General features: G+C 64.2%; 1 protein-coding gene across 1 annotated transcript in view; it reads left to right on the forward strand.

The window, feature by feature from the left end:
- LOC135174435 (keratin, type II cytoskeletal 80-like) overlaps nt 1-6,892 on the forward strand; it is a 32,257-nt gene extending 25,365 nt beyond the window's left edge. The window contains exons 6-9 of the mRNA XM_064141703.1: nt 3,071-3,196; nt 3,302-3,522; nt 4,935-4,990; nt 6,392-6,892. Coding sequence (XP_063997773.1) covers nt 3,071-3,196; nt 3,302-3,522; nt 4,935-4,990; nt 6,392-6,528 — 540 coding nt within the window. The 3' untranslated portion in view covers nt 6,529-6,892. The remainder of the gene's footprint in view (nt 1-3,070; nt 3,197-3,301; nt 3,523-4,934; nt 4,991-6,391) is intronic.
- Nucleotides 6,893-18,056: the final 11,164 nt, after the last annotated feature.

Raw genomic sequence — 18,056 nt, forward strand, 5'->3', positions numbered from 1 at the left:
TACTTCCATGCTTCCCTGCTTCTATGCTTCTATGCTTCCCTGCTTCCCTGCTTCCATGCTTCCCTGTTTCCATGCTTCCCTGCTTCCCTGCTTCCATGTTTCCATGCTTCTATGCTTCCCTGCTTCCCTGCTTCTATGCTTCCATGCTTCTATGCTTCCCTGCTTCCCTGCTTCCATGCTTCCATGCTTCCCTGTTTCCATGCTTCCCTGCTTCCATGCTTCCATGCTTCCCTGCTTCCCTGCTTCCCTGCTTCCCTGCTTCCCTGCTTCCCTGCTTCTATGCTTCCCTGCTTCCCTGCTTCCCTGCTTCCCTGCTTCCCTGCTTCCCTGTTTCCATGCTTCCCTGCTTCAATGCTTCCATGCTTCAATGCTTCCCTGCTTCCCTGGTTCTATGCTTCCATGTTTCCATGTTTCCATGCTTCTATGGCTCTGTGGCTCTGTGGCTCTGTGGCTCTGTGGCTCTGTGGCTCTGTGGTTCTGTGGCTCTGTGGCTCTGTGGTTCTGTGGCTCTGTGGCTCTGTGGCTCTGTGGTTCTGTGGCTCTGTGGCTCTGTGGCTCTGTGGCTCTGTGGTTCTGTGGCTCTGTGGTTCTGTGGCTCTGTGGTTCTGTGCATCTGTGGTTCTGTGGCTCTGTGGCTCTGTGGCTCTGTGGCTCTGTGGCTCTGTGGTTCTGTGGCTCTGTGGCTCTGTGGCTCTGTGGCTCTGTGGCTCTGTGGTTCTGTGGCTCTGTGGCTCTGTGGCTCTGTGGCTCTGTGGCTCTGTGGTTCTGTGGTTCTGTGGCTCTGTGGTTCTGTGGCTCTGTGGCTCTGTGGCTCTGTGGTTCTGTGGCTCTGTGGCTCTGTGGTTCTGTGGCTCTGTGGCTCTGTGGCTCTGTGGTTCTGTGGTTCTGTGGCTCTGTGGCTCTGTGGTTCTGTGGCTCTGTGGTTCTGTGGTTCTGTGGCTCTGTGGTTCTGTGGCTCTGTGGTTCTGTGGCTCTGTGGCTCTGTGGTTCTGTGGTTCTGTGGCTCTGTGGCTCTGTGGTTCTGTGGTTCTGTGGCTCTGTGGTTCTGTGGCTCTGTGGCTCTGTGGTTCTGTGGTTCTGTGGCTCTGTGGCTCTGTGGTTCTGTGGCTCTGTGGCTCTGTGGTTCTGTGGCTCTGTGGTTCTGTGGTTCTGTGCATCTGTGGCTCTGTGGCTCTGTGGCTCTGTGGCTCTGTGGCTCTGTGGTTCTGTGGCTCTGTGGTTCTGTGGTTCTGTGGCTCTGTGGTTCTGTGGCTCTGTGGTTCTGTGGCTCTGTGGTTCTGTGGTTCTGTGGCTCTGTGGCTCTGTGGTTCTGTGGCTCTGTGGCTCTGTGGCTCTGTGGTTCTGTGGCTCTGTGGCTCTGGTTCCCTGCTGCCTGCAGGGGGTTGGATGAGCTTGGGAGGTCCCTTCCAACCCAACCTCCTCCTAGCTCAGTTCCCTGCTCAGGGTCCCCAGGCTCAGTGCAGCAGAGCAGAATACATCTCCCACTGCTGGGCTGCCCCTGCTGAGGCTCCTGGCATGGGTGGGGCTGGAGGGGGCCTTGCAGATCCACCCAGTGCCACCCTCCCTGCCACGCCCAGGGACACCTCCCACCAGCACAGGTCACTCAGGGCCTCATCCAACCTGGCCTTGAGCACCCCCAGATGCTGGTGGGAGGTGTCCCTGAGCATGGCAGGGAGGGTGGCACTGGGTGGATCTGCAAGGCCCCCTCCAGCCCCTGCCATGCCATGAGCCTCAGGAGAGGTCTCCTGCCAGGAGAGCAGAGGCTGTGCCCAGGAGGCAGTGAGCAGCACAGCTGCAGCCAGGGGAGGAAAGGAGAAGGAGCCCCAAAGGCCTCCCCACAGCCCCTGCTGCCCCCCAGGGCGCTTGGAACCCTCCTGGGATCCGTCCTCGAAGCAGAGCAGAGCCACAGATTGCATCAGGCTGGGAGGGACCCTCCGAGGTCGTCTTGGCCACCCCCTGCAGGCAGCAGGGACAGCTCCAGCCAGGGCAGGCTGCCCTGGGCCACAGCCAGGCTGAGCTTGGAGGGCTGCAGGAATGGAGCCTCCAGCACAGCCCAGGTGGGAATGCAGCCAAGAAAAAGCAGCAGCCCTGGGGGGAGCTCTTCCTGCAGGGCTCACACAGTCCTGAGCCTCTCAGGAGGAGATCCATGGCATGGGTTGGGCTGGAAGAGAGCTCAGAGCTGAGCCAGCTCCAGCCCCTGCCATGCCCAGCAACAGCTCCACCAGCACAGGCTGCTCAGGGCATCACCCAGCCTGGCCTGGGATGGTGCCAGGGAGGGGCAGCCACAGCCTCCCTGGGCAGCCTGTGCCAGCCTCTGCCCAGCCTCACTCCCACCAACTTCTGCCTCCTCTCCTCTCTCCCTCTCCCCTCTCCCAGCTCCAAGCCATTGGCCCTCTCCTGCCCCCCCCAGCCCTTCTCCCCACTCCCTCCCCAGCTCTCCTGCAGCCCTTCAGCTCCTGCCAGCCTGCTCCAAGCTCTGCCTGCAGCCTTCTGCTCTGCAGCCTCAGCAGCCCCAACTCTGCCAGCCTGGCCCCACAGGGGAGCTTCTGCAGCCTCTGCTGCTCCTGCTGGCCTCCTCTGGAGCCTCTGCAGCACCAGCTCCAGGTCCTTGTGCTGCTGGGGGGGCCCAGAGCTGGAGGCAGTGCTGCAGGTGGGGGCTGAGCAGGGCAGAGCTGGGGGCAGAATCCCCTCCCTGTGCTGCTGCTCTCCCTGTCCTGGGGGACACCAAGGTCTGGGGGGCACAAAGCTCTGGTGGGCAGAAAGCTATGAGGGGCACAAAGGTCTGAGGGGACTCAAAGCTGTGAGGGGCACACAGCAGAGTGTGGGCAGAGGGTGAGGGAGGTTCTGCTGCCCTCTGCTCTGCCAACTCTCAGGAGCAGAGGGCACACAAAGGCCCCAGGGGGTGCCCTGCTGCAGCCCAGCACTGGGAGGGCTTTGGGCTGCCAGCGACCAGCCACAGCCTCCCTGAAGCGAAAGGGGTGAAGGAGCTCCAAGCTCAGCCTGGAGCTAGAGCAGCCCAGAGCTGGACCCAGGCCTCCTCACCCACCTCTCCCTTGCACCTCTGCTGCAGCTGAAGGAGGGCAGCAGCCAGGCAGGGGCCTGTGGGGGTCACCTCCTCGACAGCCGCCGCCAGATCGCAGACCTCAACATCCAGATCCAGAAGCTGAGGTCCTGCATCGTGTCCCAGCGGAGCCAGGTGGGAGCTGGGGTGGGAGGCAGCCCCCCGAGGGGCAGCCCTGAGGCTGCAGCACCCCTCACCCCCCCACCCCCACCCTGCCCTTTCCCCCTCTTGCCCCAGCAGTGCCTGTACCTGGAGGAGCACATCAGGGATGCAGGCGAGCAGGGCGAGGTGGCCCTGGGCGATGCCAGGGCCAAGCTGGCCAAGCTGGAGGCTGCCCTGCAGAGGAGCAAGGAGGACATGGCCCAGCTGGTGAGGGACTACCAGGAGCTGCTCAACATCAAACTGGCCCTGGACGTGGAGATCCTCACCTACAGGAAGCTGGTGGAGGGGGAGGAGAGCAGGTAAGGTTGGCTTCGTGCTGCAGGGGCATCCCCCCCACCCCGGGCACAGCCCACAGGCTGGCACAGCCCCCAGACTGGCAGAGCCTCCAAGCTGCCACAGCCACCAGGCTGGCAGAGCCACCAGGCTGGCACAGCCCCCAGACTGGCACAGCCTCCAAGCTGCTACAGCCCCCAGGCTGGTACAGTCCCCAGACTGGCACAGCCTCCAAGCTGCCACAGCCCCCAAGCTGCCACAGCCCCTAGACTGGCATAGCCCCCAAGCTGCCACAGCCCTCAGACTGGCACAGCCCCCAGGCTGGCAGCCTGCTGGGGAAGGGCAGAGAAGGTCCCACCACGACCAGCAGGCTCCAGCTTCCTGCTCTGAAGCTTCCCTTGGAGTCCCCCCAGGGGGGTTCAGCCCCTCCCCAGGGGGTGCTCTGCCAGGTGCCCTTGAGGTGTTCTCCATCATCCACCCTTGGCTCTGCCCACCCAGGCCAAGCTCCAGGCCCCTGCTCCTCTGGCCCAGCACAGCTTAGAACCATCCAGGTTGGCAGAGCTCTCTGAGCTCTCCCAGCCCAGCCCCACCATGGCCACAGGCTCCACAGCCACACATTCCTTGAGCCCCTCCAGGCATGGGCACTCCTCCACCCCCTCCCTGGGCAGCCTCTGCCAGTCCCTGCCCACCCTTGCACTGAGGACCTTTCTACTCACCCAGTCCAGCCCTCAGCCAGCCCCACCCTGGGCACCAACCCATGGCCACAAGTGCCATGGGCACAGGGTTCAGGGACAGCTCCAGGCTTGGGCACTGCACCACCCCCTCCCTGGGCAGCCTGTGCCAGTCTCTGCCCTCTCTTGCACCAAGGATCTGCTCCTGCCTCGGTTTCCCTTCCACTCAAAGCAGAGCCTGGAGCAGAGGAAAGCTTTGCCCCACTCAGCCCCCAGGGATGGATCCTGATGGGCAGTGACCAACCTGGCACTGCTCCAGCTGCTGCCAGCTGCTCTTAGTGCCACTCAACTGTCTTGGTTGGCAGAGACCTCCAAGGCCACCAAGCCCCACCCTGGGCACCAACCCACGGCCACAAGTGCCATGGGCACAGGGTTCAGGGACAGCTCCAGGCTTGGGCACTCCACCAGCAGCTCCCTGGGCAGCCTGTGCCAGTCCCTGCCCACCCTTGCACTGAGGACCTTTCTCCTCACCCAGTCCAGCCCTCAGCCAGCCCCACCCTGGGCACCAACCCATGGCCACAAGTGCCATGGGCACAGGGTTCAGGGGCAGCTCCAGGCATGGGCACTGCACCAGCAGCTCCCTGGGCAGCCTGTGCCAGTCCCTGCCCACTCTTGCAGGGCATAAACCTGTTCCCTGTGCCCAACCCCAAGCTCTGCTGGTGCCAGAGGTGCCAGAGGTGCCTCACCCTCTGTCCTTGTGCCCACAGCATGGAGCAGCCAATCCCCACTGTCATCAGCAGTGTCCACTCCAGGCCCAGGCACCGTAAGTGGCTCCCTCGGTGCCCAGCAGCACTCCTGGGCTGTGGCCTCCCCCCAGGGCCATGCCCCCTCCCCCCCCCCCCCCACTTCAGACTGGGCCTAGACCCTCCCCAAATAAAGGCATCGTGATGGGACTGGTTTGAAGTGGTTTGAACTGGTTTAAACTGTTTTAAACTGGTTTGGACTGGTTTGAACTGTTTTAAACTGTTTTAAACTGGTTTGAACTGGTTTGGACTGGTTTGAACTGGTTTGAACTGGTTAGAACTGGTTAGAACTGGTTAGAACTGGTTTGAACTGGTTTGAACTGTTTTAAACTGGTTTGAACTGGTTTGGGCTGGTTTGAACTGTTTTAAACTGGCTTGGACTGGTTTGAACTGTTTTGGGCTGGTTTGAACTGTTTTAAACTGGTTTGAACTGGTTTGGGCTGGTTTGAACTGTTTTAAACTGGCTTGGACTGGTTTGAACTAGTTTGGGCTGGTTTGAACTGTTTTAAACTGGCTTGGACTGGTTTGGGCTGAGGACATGGGCTTTTTTGGGGGGGTCACCACCAGGGAACCCATCCCAGATGTCTCCTCCTGGCCTATTGGACATGGTCTTGGGGGTCAGCCATTGGGGGGGGTCAATTATGGAGGAGGGGTCAAAGATTGGTGGGGATCAGCCATTGGGGAGATCAATCATGGGAGGGGCAACCATTAGGGGAGGTCAACCATTGGTGGGGGTCAGCCATTGGTGGGGGTCAGCCATTGGTGGGGGTCAGCCATTGGTGGGGGTCAGCTATTGGGGAGTCAACCACTGGGGAGATCAATCATGGGGGGGGCAACCATTGGGAGGAGGTCAACCATTGGTGGGAGTCAGCCATTGGGGGAGGGTCAACCATTGGGGGAGGTCAACCACTGGGGGGAGGTCAACCATTGGTGGGGGTCAATCATTGAGGGGGTTAGCCATTGGGGGAGGTCAACTACTGGGGGGGGTCATCCATTGGGGGGTCAATCATGGGGTGGGTCAATGATTGGTGGGGGTCAACCATTGGGGGGAGATCAACCATTGGTGGGGGTCAGCCATTGGGGAGGTCAATCATAGGGGGGGGTCAACCACTGGTGGGGGTCAGCTATTGGGGGAGTCAACCATTGGGGAGGTCAATTGGGGGGGGTAACCATTGGTGGGGGTCAGCCATTGGGGAGGTCAATTATGGGGGGGGGCAACCGTTGGTGGGGGTCAAATATTGGGGGGGGTCAACCATTGGGGGGGGATCAACCATTGGGAGAGATCAATCATGGTGGGAGGTCAACCATTGGGAGGAGTCAACCATTGGGGGGAGGTCAACCATTGGGGGGGTCAACCATCAGGACAGGCCTTGGGGGTGAGCCACTGACCCTCTTCTTCCTCCCTCCCCCCCCCCCCGCAGTGTCTGCCAGCACCCTGAGGAACTCGAAGCTGTTTGCCAGAGCCGAGGGGGAGGTGAGGCCCGAGGGGGGCACTGCCTTCAGCACTGCTGCCCTGCCACAGCCTGGCCCCCCCCTGCCTGCTGCTGAGTGCTCCTAGCTGGGGGGCAGAGCCCCCCCAGAGCGCAGCCAGGAGCCCTCCTGGCCCCTCAGCCAGCTGGGGCCAAGCACTTCCTCCCCAGCTGAAGCCAACGTCCAAGGGGCACAGGAGCAGAGCCCCCCCCAGGCTGCCCCTTCTGCCTCCACCAGCCCCCCCCCCCCGGTGCCAGCCCAGCCCCAGCTCTGCCCCAGCAGAAACCAACCCCAGAGCCCAGAGAGACCTCCCCCAGCCCCACCAGGTGCCCACACCAGTGCCCAGCCCCGGGTGGGGACCCCTCCAAGCTCTCCTGCCCCAGAGACCTGGCAGGAGGGGAAGCAGCAGCAGAGCAGCCTGAGGGCAGCAGCCCTGGCACTGAGGACCCCAAAATCCTTCATCCCTGCTCTGCCCCTCTCTGTGCTGCCCAGGCTGAGCTGGGGGGGGGTGTGGGGGGCAGGGGGAGATGCAAGCAACCAACCCCAGCCAGGTGGACCTGTCCCAGCACAGCTGGTGCCAGCCACACTGCTTGGACTGGCACCACCTCAGGGCACTGAACTGAGCTTGCTGCCAGTCTTTGGTGGCCTCTCAGTCCTGCCCATGGCACCAGGCTGCCCCTGGCAGCATCAAGCTAAAGCTGCTCCAGCCCCTGCACACCTCTGGTGCCAGCTCCTCACTGGTTCCCACTCAACCACAGCCAGCAGGACCTGCCCCTGGGCATAGGGACCTTGCCCAGCAGCCTCCACCTGGCCTGGATGCCACCAGCCAGGTCCCACCAGAGCTCCTGGAGCCAGCCTGGCAGGTCAGGGACTGGGCTGAGCTGGAAGGGACCTTGAAGGTCATCCAGTGCCAGGGGCAGGGACACCTCCACCAGCCCAGCCTGGCCAAAGCTTCCACCCAGCCTGGCCTGGAAGAGCTGCAGGAGGAGGCTCCCACAGCCTCCCTGGGCAGCCTGTGCCAGGCTCCCACAGCCTCCCTGGGCAGCCTGTGCCAGGCTCCCACCACCCTCCAAGGAAAGAAGTTCTCAGATCCAGGGGCTGGGTTGGCTTGGAAGGGACCTCGAAGCCCATCCCGTGCCAGGGACACCTCCACCGGCCCAGGTGGCTCAGAGCTTCCCTCCAGCCTGGCCTGGAGCAGCTCCAGAGTGAGCTCCTCTGGGCAGCCTGTGCCAGGCTCTCCTCACCCACCCAGTGAAGAACCTCCTGAGGTGCCATGGCCACCTGGGAGCTCTGGGGGCTCTCCTTGGCCTCTCCACAGCCTCTCCTCTTGCACAACCCAACCTTGGCACAACCCTGCAGGATCCTCCTTGCCCAGGCCAAGCAATGGCCTCAGCCTCTGCCATGCAGCCTCACCCCCACCTCTGCTGGGCACTGGAAGCCTGAGGAGCTGCTGCCAGGCTCCTGCTGCTCTCCCATGCCATGCCCCACAGGGTGCCCCTGGCCCTGCAGGGCAGGCAATGGCCTCCTGCCTCTGCCAGCCCAAACTGCTCCCAGGGCTGGGGCTGCTCAATAAAGCACTGCCACAAGGAGAGAGTCTGAGCTGCCACATGGGGGGAGCCTGCAGTGCCACATGCAGTGAGCCTGCAGTGCCACATGCAGTGAGTCTGCAGTGCCACATGGGGGGAGCCTGCAGTGCCACATGCAGTGAGCCTGCAGTGCCACATGGGGAGAGCCTGCAGTGCCACACGCAGTGAGCCTGCAGTGCCACGGGGGGAGCCTGCAGTGCCACATGGAGTGAGCCTGCAGTGCCACATGAGGGGAGTCTGCAGTGCCACATGAGGGGAGTCTGCAGTGCCACATGGAGCCTGCAGTGCCTGGGCTGGGAAAGCCTCCTGAGAGCATCCAGGGTAGCACCAACCCAGCCCCACTCTGGGCACCAACCCACGGGCACAGTGCCATGGGCACAGGGCTCTGGAGCCCCCCCAGGCATGGGCACTGCCCCAGCAGCTCCCTGGGCAGCCTGGCACAGGCCTGCAGAACCCTCCCAGGGCAGGAATTGTTGCTCAGGGCCAAGCTCCACCTGCCCTGGGGCACCTTGAGGCCATCTCCTCTTGGCCCTTGGCAGCACAGCCCAACCCCCCCCGGCTCCAGCCTCCTCTCAGGCCCTGCCACAGCCCCACAAGCTCTGCCCTCAGCCTCCTCTCCTCCAGCCTCACCCCCCCCAGCTCCCTCACCTGCTCCTCCCCAGCCTCTCCTCCAGACCCTTCCCCACCTCCACTCCCTTCTCTGCCTCTGCTGCAGCTCCTCACTGCCCTCCTGCCACTCAGCTGCCCAACCCTGCCCCCACCTCTGCCCTCCCCACTGCCCACTGCAGGGGCACAATCCCTGCCCTGCTCCTGCTGCCCACACCACTGCTGAGCCAGCCCAGGCTGCTGCTGCCCTCCTTGCCCACCTGGGCACCCCCTGGCTCAGCTCCAGCTGCTGCCACCAACCCCCCCCCAGCTCCTTCCTCCCCTGGGGCAGTTCCCATCCCCTCTGCCCCCAGCCTGGAGCCCTCCTGGGCTTGTTGTGCCCCCAGGGCAGGCCCCAGCCCTTGGTGCCCTCATCCCAGTGCCCTCAGCCCTGGCTGCATCCTGCCCAGGGCCCTCTGCAGAGCCTCCAAGCCCTCAGCAGCTCAACTCCCACCCAGCTTTGGGCTCTGGAGGAGGACGAAAATCTTTCCCCTTCCCTGGTGAGCTGCATCTGAGCAGCCCAGAGCCGGGGCCACCTCCAGGCCACCTCTGGACACAGCCTCCAGGCACAGCCTGGCACAGCCTGGCACAGCCTCCAGGCAGAGTCTGGCGCCTTTGGCTGCCAGGAGGCTTCCCAGAGCTGATCCCAAAGCCTGCCTGGAGCCAGAGCTGGTGGAGAACCTGCCCAAAGCCTGGGCACAGGAGACAGCAGATGCCAGGTCCTGGCTTGGGTTTGCTGCCAGCCAAATCCCACAGCAGTGCCCACCAGGACCTGCAGTTCCCTGCCCAGCTGCCAGCAGGGCTCACCCCAGGGCTGTGGCTCCACCTGGCAGCCAAATGCCCCTGGCAGGGCTCCCAAAGGTCCCCAGCCCCAGGGAGAAGGGCACAAGGCTGGAGCCAGCAGCTAAGGCTTTGGGCACCTCAGCAGTGTCCTGCCCCAGGCTGTGCCACCCCTGCCAGGCTGGCACCACCCAGCTGCCCCACCCCCCTCCCTGCTGGGCTCCCTCTCAGCCTCTGCTAAGAGCAACTGCAAAGGGGCAGAGCCTGAACCACCACCCCGGGGGGAAGTGCCCAGCAAGGCTCAGCTCTGCCCACCTTGCCTCCAAGCTGGCATCTGTGCCCACCCTCCCTCCCCAGCTGGCAGAGAGGTCTCCTCCCTCCAGCTCCCAGCCTTGGGATCTGCTCAGAGAAGGCAAAGGAGCTCCTGGCAGGGTGGGAAGCAGCTCAGCAGTGTCCTGCCCCAGGCTGTGCCACCCGTGCCAGGCTGGCACCACCCAGCTGCCCCCCCCCCCCCAGCTGGGCCTCCCTCTCAGCCTCTGCTAAGGGCAACTGCAAAGAGGCAGAGCCTGAACCACCACCCCGGGGGGAAGTGCCCAGCAAGGCTCAGCCAGTGCCACCCCCTGCAGCCAGCAGAGCTGTGCCCAGCCAGAGCAGGCTGCTAAGAGCCCCAAACAACCTGCCCTGGCACGGTGCCAACCTCCCCCACCTGGGCCAGGGTCTCAGCATCCAACCTCCTAAACTGGAGGGGAGGGTGGGCACAGATGCCAGCCTGGAGAGAGGGTGGGCACAGATGTGTGTTTGGAAGGAGGGTGGGCACAGATGCCAGCTTGGAAGGAGAGTGGGCACAGATGTGTGTTTGGAAGGAGGGTGGGCACAGATGCCAGCTTGGAAGGAGAGTGGGCACAGATGTGTGTTTGGAAGGAGGGTGGGCACAGATGCCAGCTTGGAAGGAGAGTGGGCACAGATGCCTCTGTGGAGGGAGGGTGGGCACAGATGTTTGCCCGGAGGGCAGGGTGGGCACAGATGCCTCCATGGAGGAGAGGGTGGGCACAGATGTCAGCTTGGAGGGAGGGTGGGCACAGATGTTTGCCCGGAGGGCAGGGTGGGCACCGCTGCCTGCTCCGAGCCCCAACCCCCCCCGACCTTGCCGTGCCTTGGGTTGTGCTCCAGAGCCCAGGGGCAGAGCCCAGGGCCAGGCCAGTGCCCACTCTGGGCTGGGTGGGGCTGGCAGAGCAGGCTGAGCTCTGCCCAGGTGCCAGCCGGGACCAGCCGCAGCTGCGGAGCTGCTCCGCCGGCAGCCAGCCCAGACCGCACCCGGGCAGGGCACCGCACCCGGGCAGGGCACCGCACCCGGGCAGGGCAGCAGCCAAGTGCGGGCTGCAGGCGCCCTCTGCTGGGCAGCTGGCACCGCTGCAGGGGCACCGAGCAGGCGGCCCGGAGGCCTCCACCGAGCCTGCCTCTTCTTCAGCCTCCTCATCCTCACTGACCTCTTCCCCCCTGCCTCTCCTTCAGCCTCCTCATCCTCACCGACCTCCTCCCCCCCAGCCCCTTCATCTCCAGCACCCTCCTCATCCTCACTGACCTCCTTCCCCCCCAGCCCCTGCCTCTCCAGCAGCCTCCTCATCCCCGCCGACCTCCTTCCCTCCCTTCATCTTCTTCAGCCTCCACATCCTCACTGACCTCCCCCCCCCCGCCCTTTCCCTCCCAGCTCTCCCAACCTGCCCGGGAGGAGGAGGAGGGAAAGCAGGAGGCCGAAGAGCTCAGCCTGGCTGCTTCGGGAGGGCAGAGCAGGGCAGAGCCAAGGCCCTGCTGGTGCCAGGCAGAGCTGCCTCAGCCTCCTGCCCCCGGGCACAGAGCAGCTCCCAGCCTCGGGGGGGCTCTGCCTGGGGAAGGCAAAGGAGGGAGAAGCTTCCCCTGGAGCAGCTCCCAGCCCCGGGGGGGGGCACAGACAGCATCGGCTGGGAAGGGACCCCCCGAGGTGACCTCGGCCACGCAAGTGGAGAAGTGCTGCAGGGGCAGGGCTGGAGCTGCCAGAGCCCTTCCACACCTCCCAGCCCCCACTCCTGCCCCTCCACCAACACCCCCAAGCCCACCCCCAGCTTCACCTCACCCACAGCAGCTCCTCCCTTCCCCCCCCTCCGGGGTCCACCTCCCACCTGGAGCCACTGCAGGGGTCAGGGCAGGAGAGAGGAGGGACAAGAATTCCCCTCCCCCCCCCGCCAGGGTCATCTCCCAGCGGCTGCTGCCTCCCTTCCCGGGGTGGGGGAAGCTCATCCCAAGAGATAGCTGCTGGCAGCAGGAGGACCCCCGGGAGAGGCTGAAAGGAGTTTGGGTTCTTTGCCCTGCCTCAGTTTCCCCTTTGGGCTTTGCCTGCAGCCTGAGATGGAGATTTTGGGGTGGGGGGAGGCAGAGGGCTGAGAATGTGGAGCCTGGGAGAGGGATTTGGAACTGGGGACTTGGGGAGAGGCTCAGGAGTGGGGAGCTGGGGACAGGTCCAGGGATGGGAGCTGGGGACAGGTCCAGGGATGGGAGCTGGGGACAGGTCCAGGGATGAGGAGCTGGGGACAGGTCCAGGAATGGGAGCTGGGGACAGGTCCAGGGATGAGGAGCTGGGGACAGGCTTATAAATGGAGGGTTTAGGACAGGTCCAGAAAGGTGAATTTTAGGACAAGGTCCAGAAATGTGGATTTTAGAACAGGCTCAGCAGTGGAGAGCTCAGAGCAGCTCCAGCAGGGTGGATCTGGGACAGGCTCAGCGATGGAGAGCTCAGAGCAGCTCCAGCAGTGTGGATCTGGGACAGGCTCAGCAATGGAGAGCTCAGAGCAGCTCCAGCAGGGTGGATCTGGGACAGGCTCAGCAATGGAGAGCTCAGAGCAGCTCCAGCAGGGTGGATCTGGGACAGGCTCAGCAATGGAGAGCTCAGAGCAGCTCCAGCAGGGTGGATCTGGGACAGGCTCAGCAATGGAGAGCTCAGAGCAGCTCCAGCAGGGTGGATCTGGGACAGGCTCAGCAATGGAGAGCTCAGAGCAGCTCCAGCAGGGTGGATCTGGGACAGGCTCAGCGATGGACACCTCAGGGCAGGACACCTCAGGGCAGCTCCAGCAGGGTGGACTCCAGCAGCAGGGACTTGAGCTGCCTGGCAGCATCTTCCTGCTGTCTACCTGAGCTCGCAGCCACCCCCAGCCCCATCGAGGGTCCTCCTCTGCCACCCACCCTGGCATTTGGGGGCACAAACCCAATTCCCTGGCTGGCAGCAGCCTCTTTGCCACCCGCAGGGACCAGCCAGACTGGCACAAAGGCAGCGCCGCCCTCTTCGCCTGCAGGGCACCTGGAGGAGGGAGGGGAAAGCAGGGGGGGTGGAGGCAGAGCTGCCCCACCCCATCGGCCCATCCCCAGCTCTCCACCCAGGGCAGGGAGGAGGAGGAGGAGGAGGAGGAGGAGGAGGAGGAGGAGGAGGAGCAGCCAGCAGTGGCCTGTTCTTTGCCCGTATAAGGCCAGGTTGTGCTCTGGGTGCCCAACCCAGGCTGGAATGTGAGGAGCTGAGCCCCTGCCAGGGCTGCTCCTCCCCTGCCTGCTCCCAGCCTGCTCCACCTGCAGCAGGGCAGGGCAGGGCAGGGCAAGGAGGCTGCCTGCACACTGCAGGGGGAGGGCATCCTGCTCTGCAGGGAGCCGGCCCCTGAAGGATCCACCCTTGAAGGCTCCATTCCCTAAAGGATCCATTCCTAAAGGATCTATCTCCTGAAGGATCCATCCCCTGAAGGATCCATCCCCTAAAGGATCCATCCCTAAAGGATCCATCTCTAAAGGCTCCATCTCCTAAATGATCCATCCCTGAAGGATCCATCCCTAAAAGCTCCATTCCCTAAAGACTCCATCCCTGAAGTATCCATTCCCTGAAAGCTCCATTCCCTGAAGGATCCATCCCTAAAGGATCCATCTCCTAAATGATCCATCCCCAAAGGCTCCATCCCTGAGGGATCTATCCCTGAAAGCTCCATCCCTAAAGGCTCCATCCCTGAAGTATCCATTCCCTGAAGGATCCATTCCTGAAAGCTCCATCCCCAAAGGCTCCATTCCCTAAATGATCCATCCCTAAATGATCCATCCCCAAAGGATCCATCCCTGAGGGATCCATCCCTGAAGTTTCCATCCCATCGAGGGACAAAGGCTTGGAGCTGGGAGGGGGAGAGTGGAGAGCAGGAAGCAACTGCAGGCAGTGAGGCTGGGCAGAGCCTGGCCCAGGCTGCCCAGGGAGGTGGTGCAGTGCCCACCCTTGCAGTGCCCATCCCTGCAGTGCTGCCCACCCCTGCAGTGCCCACCCCTGCAGTGCCCATCCCTGCAGTGCTGCCCACCCCTGCAGTGCCCACCCCTGCAGTGCCCACCCCTGCAGTGCCCATCCCTGCAGTGCTGCCCATGCCTGCAGTGCTCACCCCTGCAGTGCCTATCCCTGCAGTGCCCATCCCTGCAGCCTGTGCCCAGGCTCTGAAGGTCACTTTGTGCCCGCCCTGTGCCCAGCAGGGACCTCTCCAGCTCCAGCAGGCTCTGAAGGTCACTTTGTGCACACCCCCCCCGTGCCCAGGAGGGACCTCTCGAGGTCACTTTGTACCCTCCTGCCGAGGCTGAGTGCCCTCCTGCCAGTGCTGGGTGCCCTCCTGCCAATGCTGGGTGCCCTCCTGCCAATGCTGGGTGCCCTCCTGCAGTGTTGGGTGCCCTTCTGCCAAGGCTGAGTGCCCTCCTGCCAAGGCTGGGTGCCCTCCTGCCAAGGCTGAGTGCCCTCTTGCCAGTGCTGGGTGCCCTCCTGCCAAGCAAAGCCTGCTCCCATCAGGTTGGATTCCAGCAGCCTGGTGCCAGCCTCCTGCCCCTCAGGCTGGCAGTGCTAACAGGTGCCCACAACTCTGCCTGCAGCCATGCCAGGGACTCACCCTGGCAGCAGCTCCACCACGCTCCACACCCAGCCCAGAGCCCTGCAGAGCCACCACAGGGCAGCAGGCAGTGTCCAGCTGGGGCACAGGGTGGGCACTGGGCTGGGAGGATGGCATGGGATGGGTTGGCATGAGTGGGAAGGGAGCTCAGAGCTCAGCCAGCTCCAGCCCCTGCTGTGCCCAGGGACAGCTCCACCAGCACAGGCTGCTCAGGGCACCCCCAGCCTGGAGCACCCCCGGGGAGGGGCAGCCACAGCCTCCCTGGGCAGCCTGTGCCAGCCTCTGCCCAGCCTCACTCCCTCACCAGCCCTGCCCCCAGCTCCTGGCCCTGGGCACAAGCAGCAGCAGCAGAGCCAGCAGCAGCTCCCAGCACTTCCCTCCTTTGTCTTGGCCTCAGCCCCAAATGCACCCAAAAGTTCTGACCCCCCCAGCCCCAACCCCCCCAAACCTTCCCCCCCCCCCCAGCCTCCAGCACAGCAGCAGCTGGAAGCTGCCCCAGGCATGGCCTGAGCAGAGCCCAAGCAGCACAGAGGGCTTGGGAGGGGCAGCAAAAGGTCCCCCTGGAGCCAGCAGGAGCAAGCCCCAAGCAGAGAAGGTTGCTCAGAGCTCCCCAAACAGCCTGGGCTGGGATGGTGCCAGGGAGGGGCAGCCACAGCCTCCCTGGGCAGCCTGTGCCAGCCTCTGCCCAGCCTCACTCCCAACAACTTCTTCCTCTCCTCTCTCCCTCTCCCCTCTCCCAGCTCCAAGCCATTGGCCCTCTCCTGCCCCCCCCAGCCCTTCTCCCCACTCCCTCCCCAGCTCTCCTGCAGCCCTTCAGCTCCTGCCAGCCTGCTCCAAGCTCTGCCTGCAGCCTTCTGCTCTGCAGCCTCAGCAGCCCCAACTCTGCCAGCCTGGCCCCACAGGGGAGCTTCTGCAGCCTCTGCTGCTCCTGCTGGCCTCCTCTGGAGCCTCTGCAGCACCAGCTCCAGGTCCTTGTGCTGCTGGGGGGGCAGAGCTGGAGGCAGTGCTGCAGGTGGGGGCTGAGCAGGGCACAGCAGAGGGTGAAGGAGCTCCAAGCTCTGCTGGGGCAGCTCCAGGGTTGCCTTTCCCCCTCCCCTCTCACTGCAGGAGTTCAGGACAAGGAAGCCCCAAGCAGGGCACAGCCTCCCTGGGCAGCCTGTGCCAGGCTCTGCCCAGCCTCACTTCAGGGCATCTCTTCCCCTCTCCAGCCTCAGCCTCCCCTCCTCAGGCTTCCATCCACTCCCTCTGGGTGGGGGCCCAGAGTTGGTCCCCCAGAGCCCTGCAGGAGCCCAGAGCCTGGCGTGGGAGGGTTGGGGAGCAGTGAGTGTGGGAGGGCAGCCCCTGGCAGCACCTCCTGCCCTGCTGCCTGCTCCCCAGCAGCAGCCAGGGGCAGTGCCAGCCTGGGCATGCAGGGCAGGAGCTGTGGGGTCAGGGTGGGCTGGCTGGGAAGGGACCTTGGGAGGAACATGGCACAGAGGGCATGGCACAAGGAACAGGGCACAAAGGGCACATCACAAAGGGACATGGCACAGAGGGCATGGCACAGAGGGCATGGCATAAGGAACAGGGCACAGAGGGCATGGCATAAGGAACAGGGCACAAAGGGCACTTCACAAAGGGACATGGCACAGAGGGCATAGCACAAAGGGCAGGGCACAAGGGATAGGGCACAAGGAACATGGCACAGAGGGCATGGCACAGAGGACACAGCAGAGAGGGCATGGCACAAAGGACACACCACAAAGGGCATGGCACAGAGGACCTGGCACAAGGAACATGGCACAAAGGGACATGGCACAAAGGGCATGGCACAGAGGGCATGGCACAGAGGACCTGGCACAGAGGGCATGGCACAGAGGACATGGCACAAAGGGACATGGCACAGAGGACCTGGCACAAGGAACATGGCACAAAGGGCATGGCATAGAGGGCATGGCACAGAGAACCTGGCACAAGGAACATGGCACAAAGGGACATGGCACAAGGGACATGGCACAGAGCACCTGGCACAATGTCTCTCCTGTCAGTCCCACGGGGCAGTGCCATCAGCCCAGCCTCAGATGCCCTCTTGCAGGCAGTGCCCACTGGGCAGGAGCTGTGGCAGCAGGGGAGGGGCAGAGCAGCTCCCAGCTCCCTCCCAGCCCCAGGCCCATGTGGAAGCTGCTGCAGCCCCCGGGGGGGGTTGAGCTCCTGGCAGGGGGGTCCTGGCCCAGCAGGGGCAGTGCCAGGCGTGTGCAGGGCAAGGGAAAGCTCCGAGCTGGAGGCTTGGCCAAGGATGAGTCAGGCAGAGCAGGAGGGGAGGGAGGCGCAGCCCTGCTGGGCTCTGCCAGCCTCCTGTGCCAGCCCAGCGCCCCCGGGGCAAGCTGCCGAGCGTGGGAAGGCAGCGAGGGGCCGGGGGGGGGGGGGCAGGGGAGGGCAGATGAAAGCAAAGTGTCCACCTGGGCAGGAGCTGAGCCCGGCCCAGGGCAGCAAAAGCTCAGAGCTCAGCAGGTTTGGCTGCTCCGTGCCTGGCACCGGCCCCGCTGGCACCCGGCCAGGGGCTGAGCAGGGAGCTGGGATGGGTGCCACAGGTCTGGCTGGCAGCTGGCAGCAGCAAGCCTGGCCTGAGCCTGTCCCAGCTCCCAGGGTCCCTCTGCCCAGCTGTGCCCACGTCTGTGGCACTGAGATCAGCACCAAGACCCCCAAAATCACCTTGGCAATGCCCCAGGCTGGGGCGAGGGAAAAGGAACTCAGGGGGTGCCCAGGTGGGCAAGGAGGGCAGCAGCAGCCTGGGCTGGCTCAGCAGTGGTGTGGGCAGCAGGAGCAGGGCAGGGATTGTGCCCCTGCAGTGGGCAGTGGGGAGGGCAGAGGTGGGGGCAGGGTTGGGCAGCTGAGTGGCAGGAGGGCAGTGAGGAGCTGCAGCAGAGGCAGAGAAGGGAGTGGAGGTGGGGAAGGGTCTGGAGGAGAGGCTGGGGAGGAGCAGGTGAGGGAGCTGGGGGGGGTGAGGCTGGAGGAGAGGAGGCTGAGGGCAGAGCTTGTGGGGCTGTGGCAGGGCCTGAGAGGAGGCTGGAGCCAGGGGGGGGGTTGGGCTGTGCTGCCAAGGGCCAAGAGGAGATGGCCTCAAGGTGCCCCCAGGGCAGGTGGAGCTTGGCCCTGAGCAACAATTCCTGCCCTGGGAGGGTTCTGCAGGCCTGGCCCAGGCTGCCCAGGGAGCTGCTGGGGCAGTGCCCATGCCTGGGGGGGCTCCAGAGCCCTGTGCCCATGGCACTGTGCCCATGGGTTGGTGCCCAGGGTGGGGCTGGGCTGGATGCTCTCAGGGGGCTTGGTGTGGGCAGCAGGAGCAGGGCAGGGGTTGTGGAATCCTGACCTGAGAGGAGGCTGGAGCCAGGGTGGGGGTTGGGCTGTGCTGCCAGGGGAGGGTGAGAGGATGGCAGCTGCCAGCCAAATGCCCACCTGAGCAGGAGCTGGGCCCGGAGCAAGGCAGGCAAAGCTCAGAGCTCAGCAGCTTTGGGTGCTCTGTGCCTGGCTCTGGCCCCGCTGGCACCCAGCCAGGGGCTGAGCAGGGAGCTGGGGTGGGTGCCACAGGTCCCTGCCTGCCTGCGAGGTTTCAGGGCCACTCCCTGCAGTTCAGGGCTTGGAAACAGAAAAGCTCAGCACCTGGGGAGGAGGAGGAGGAGGAGGAGGTGGAGGAAGAAGGAATGAAG

This window comes from Pogoniulus pusillus, unplaced genomic scaffold (assembly GCF_015220805.1).
Source record: "Pogoniulus pusillus isolate bPogPus1 unplaced genomic scaffold, bPogPus1.pri scaffold_64_arrow_ctg1, whole genome shotgun sequence".
Taxonomy (NCBI): Eukaryota; Metazoa; Chordata; class Aves; order Piciformes; family Lybiidae; genus Pogoniulus; species Pogoniulus pusillus.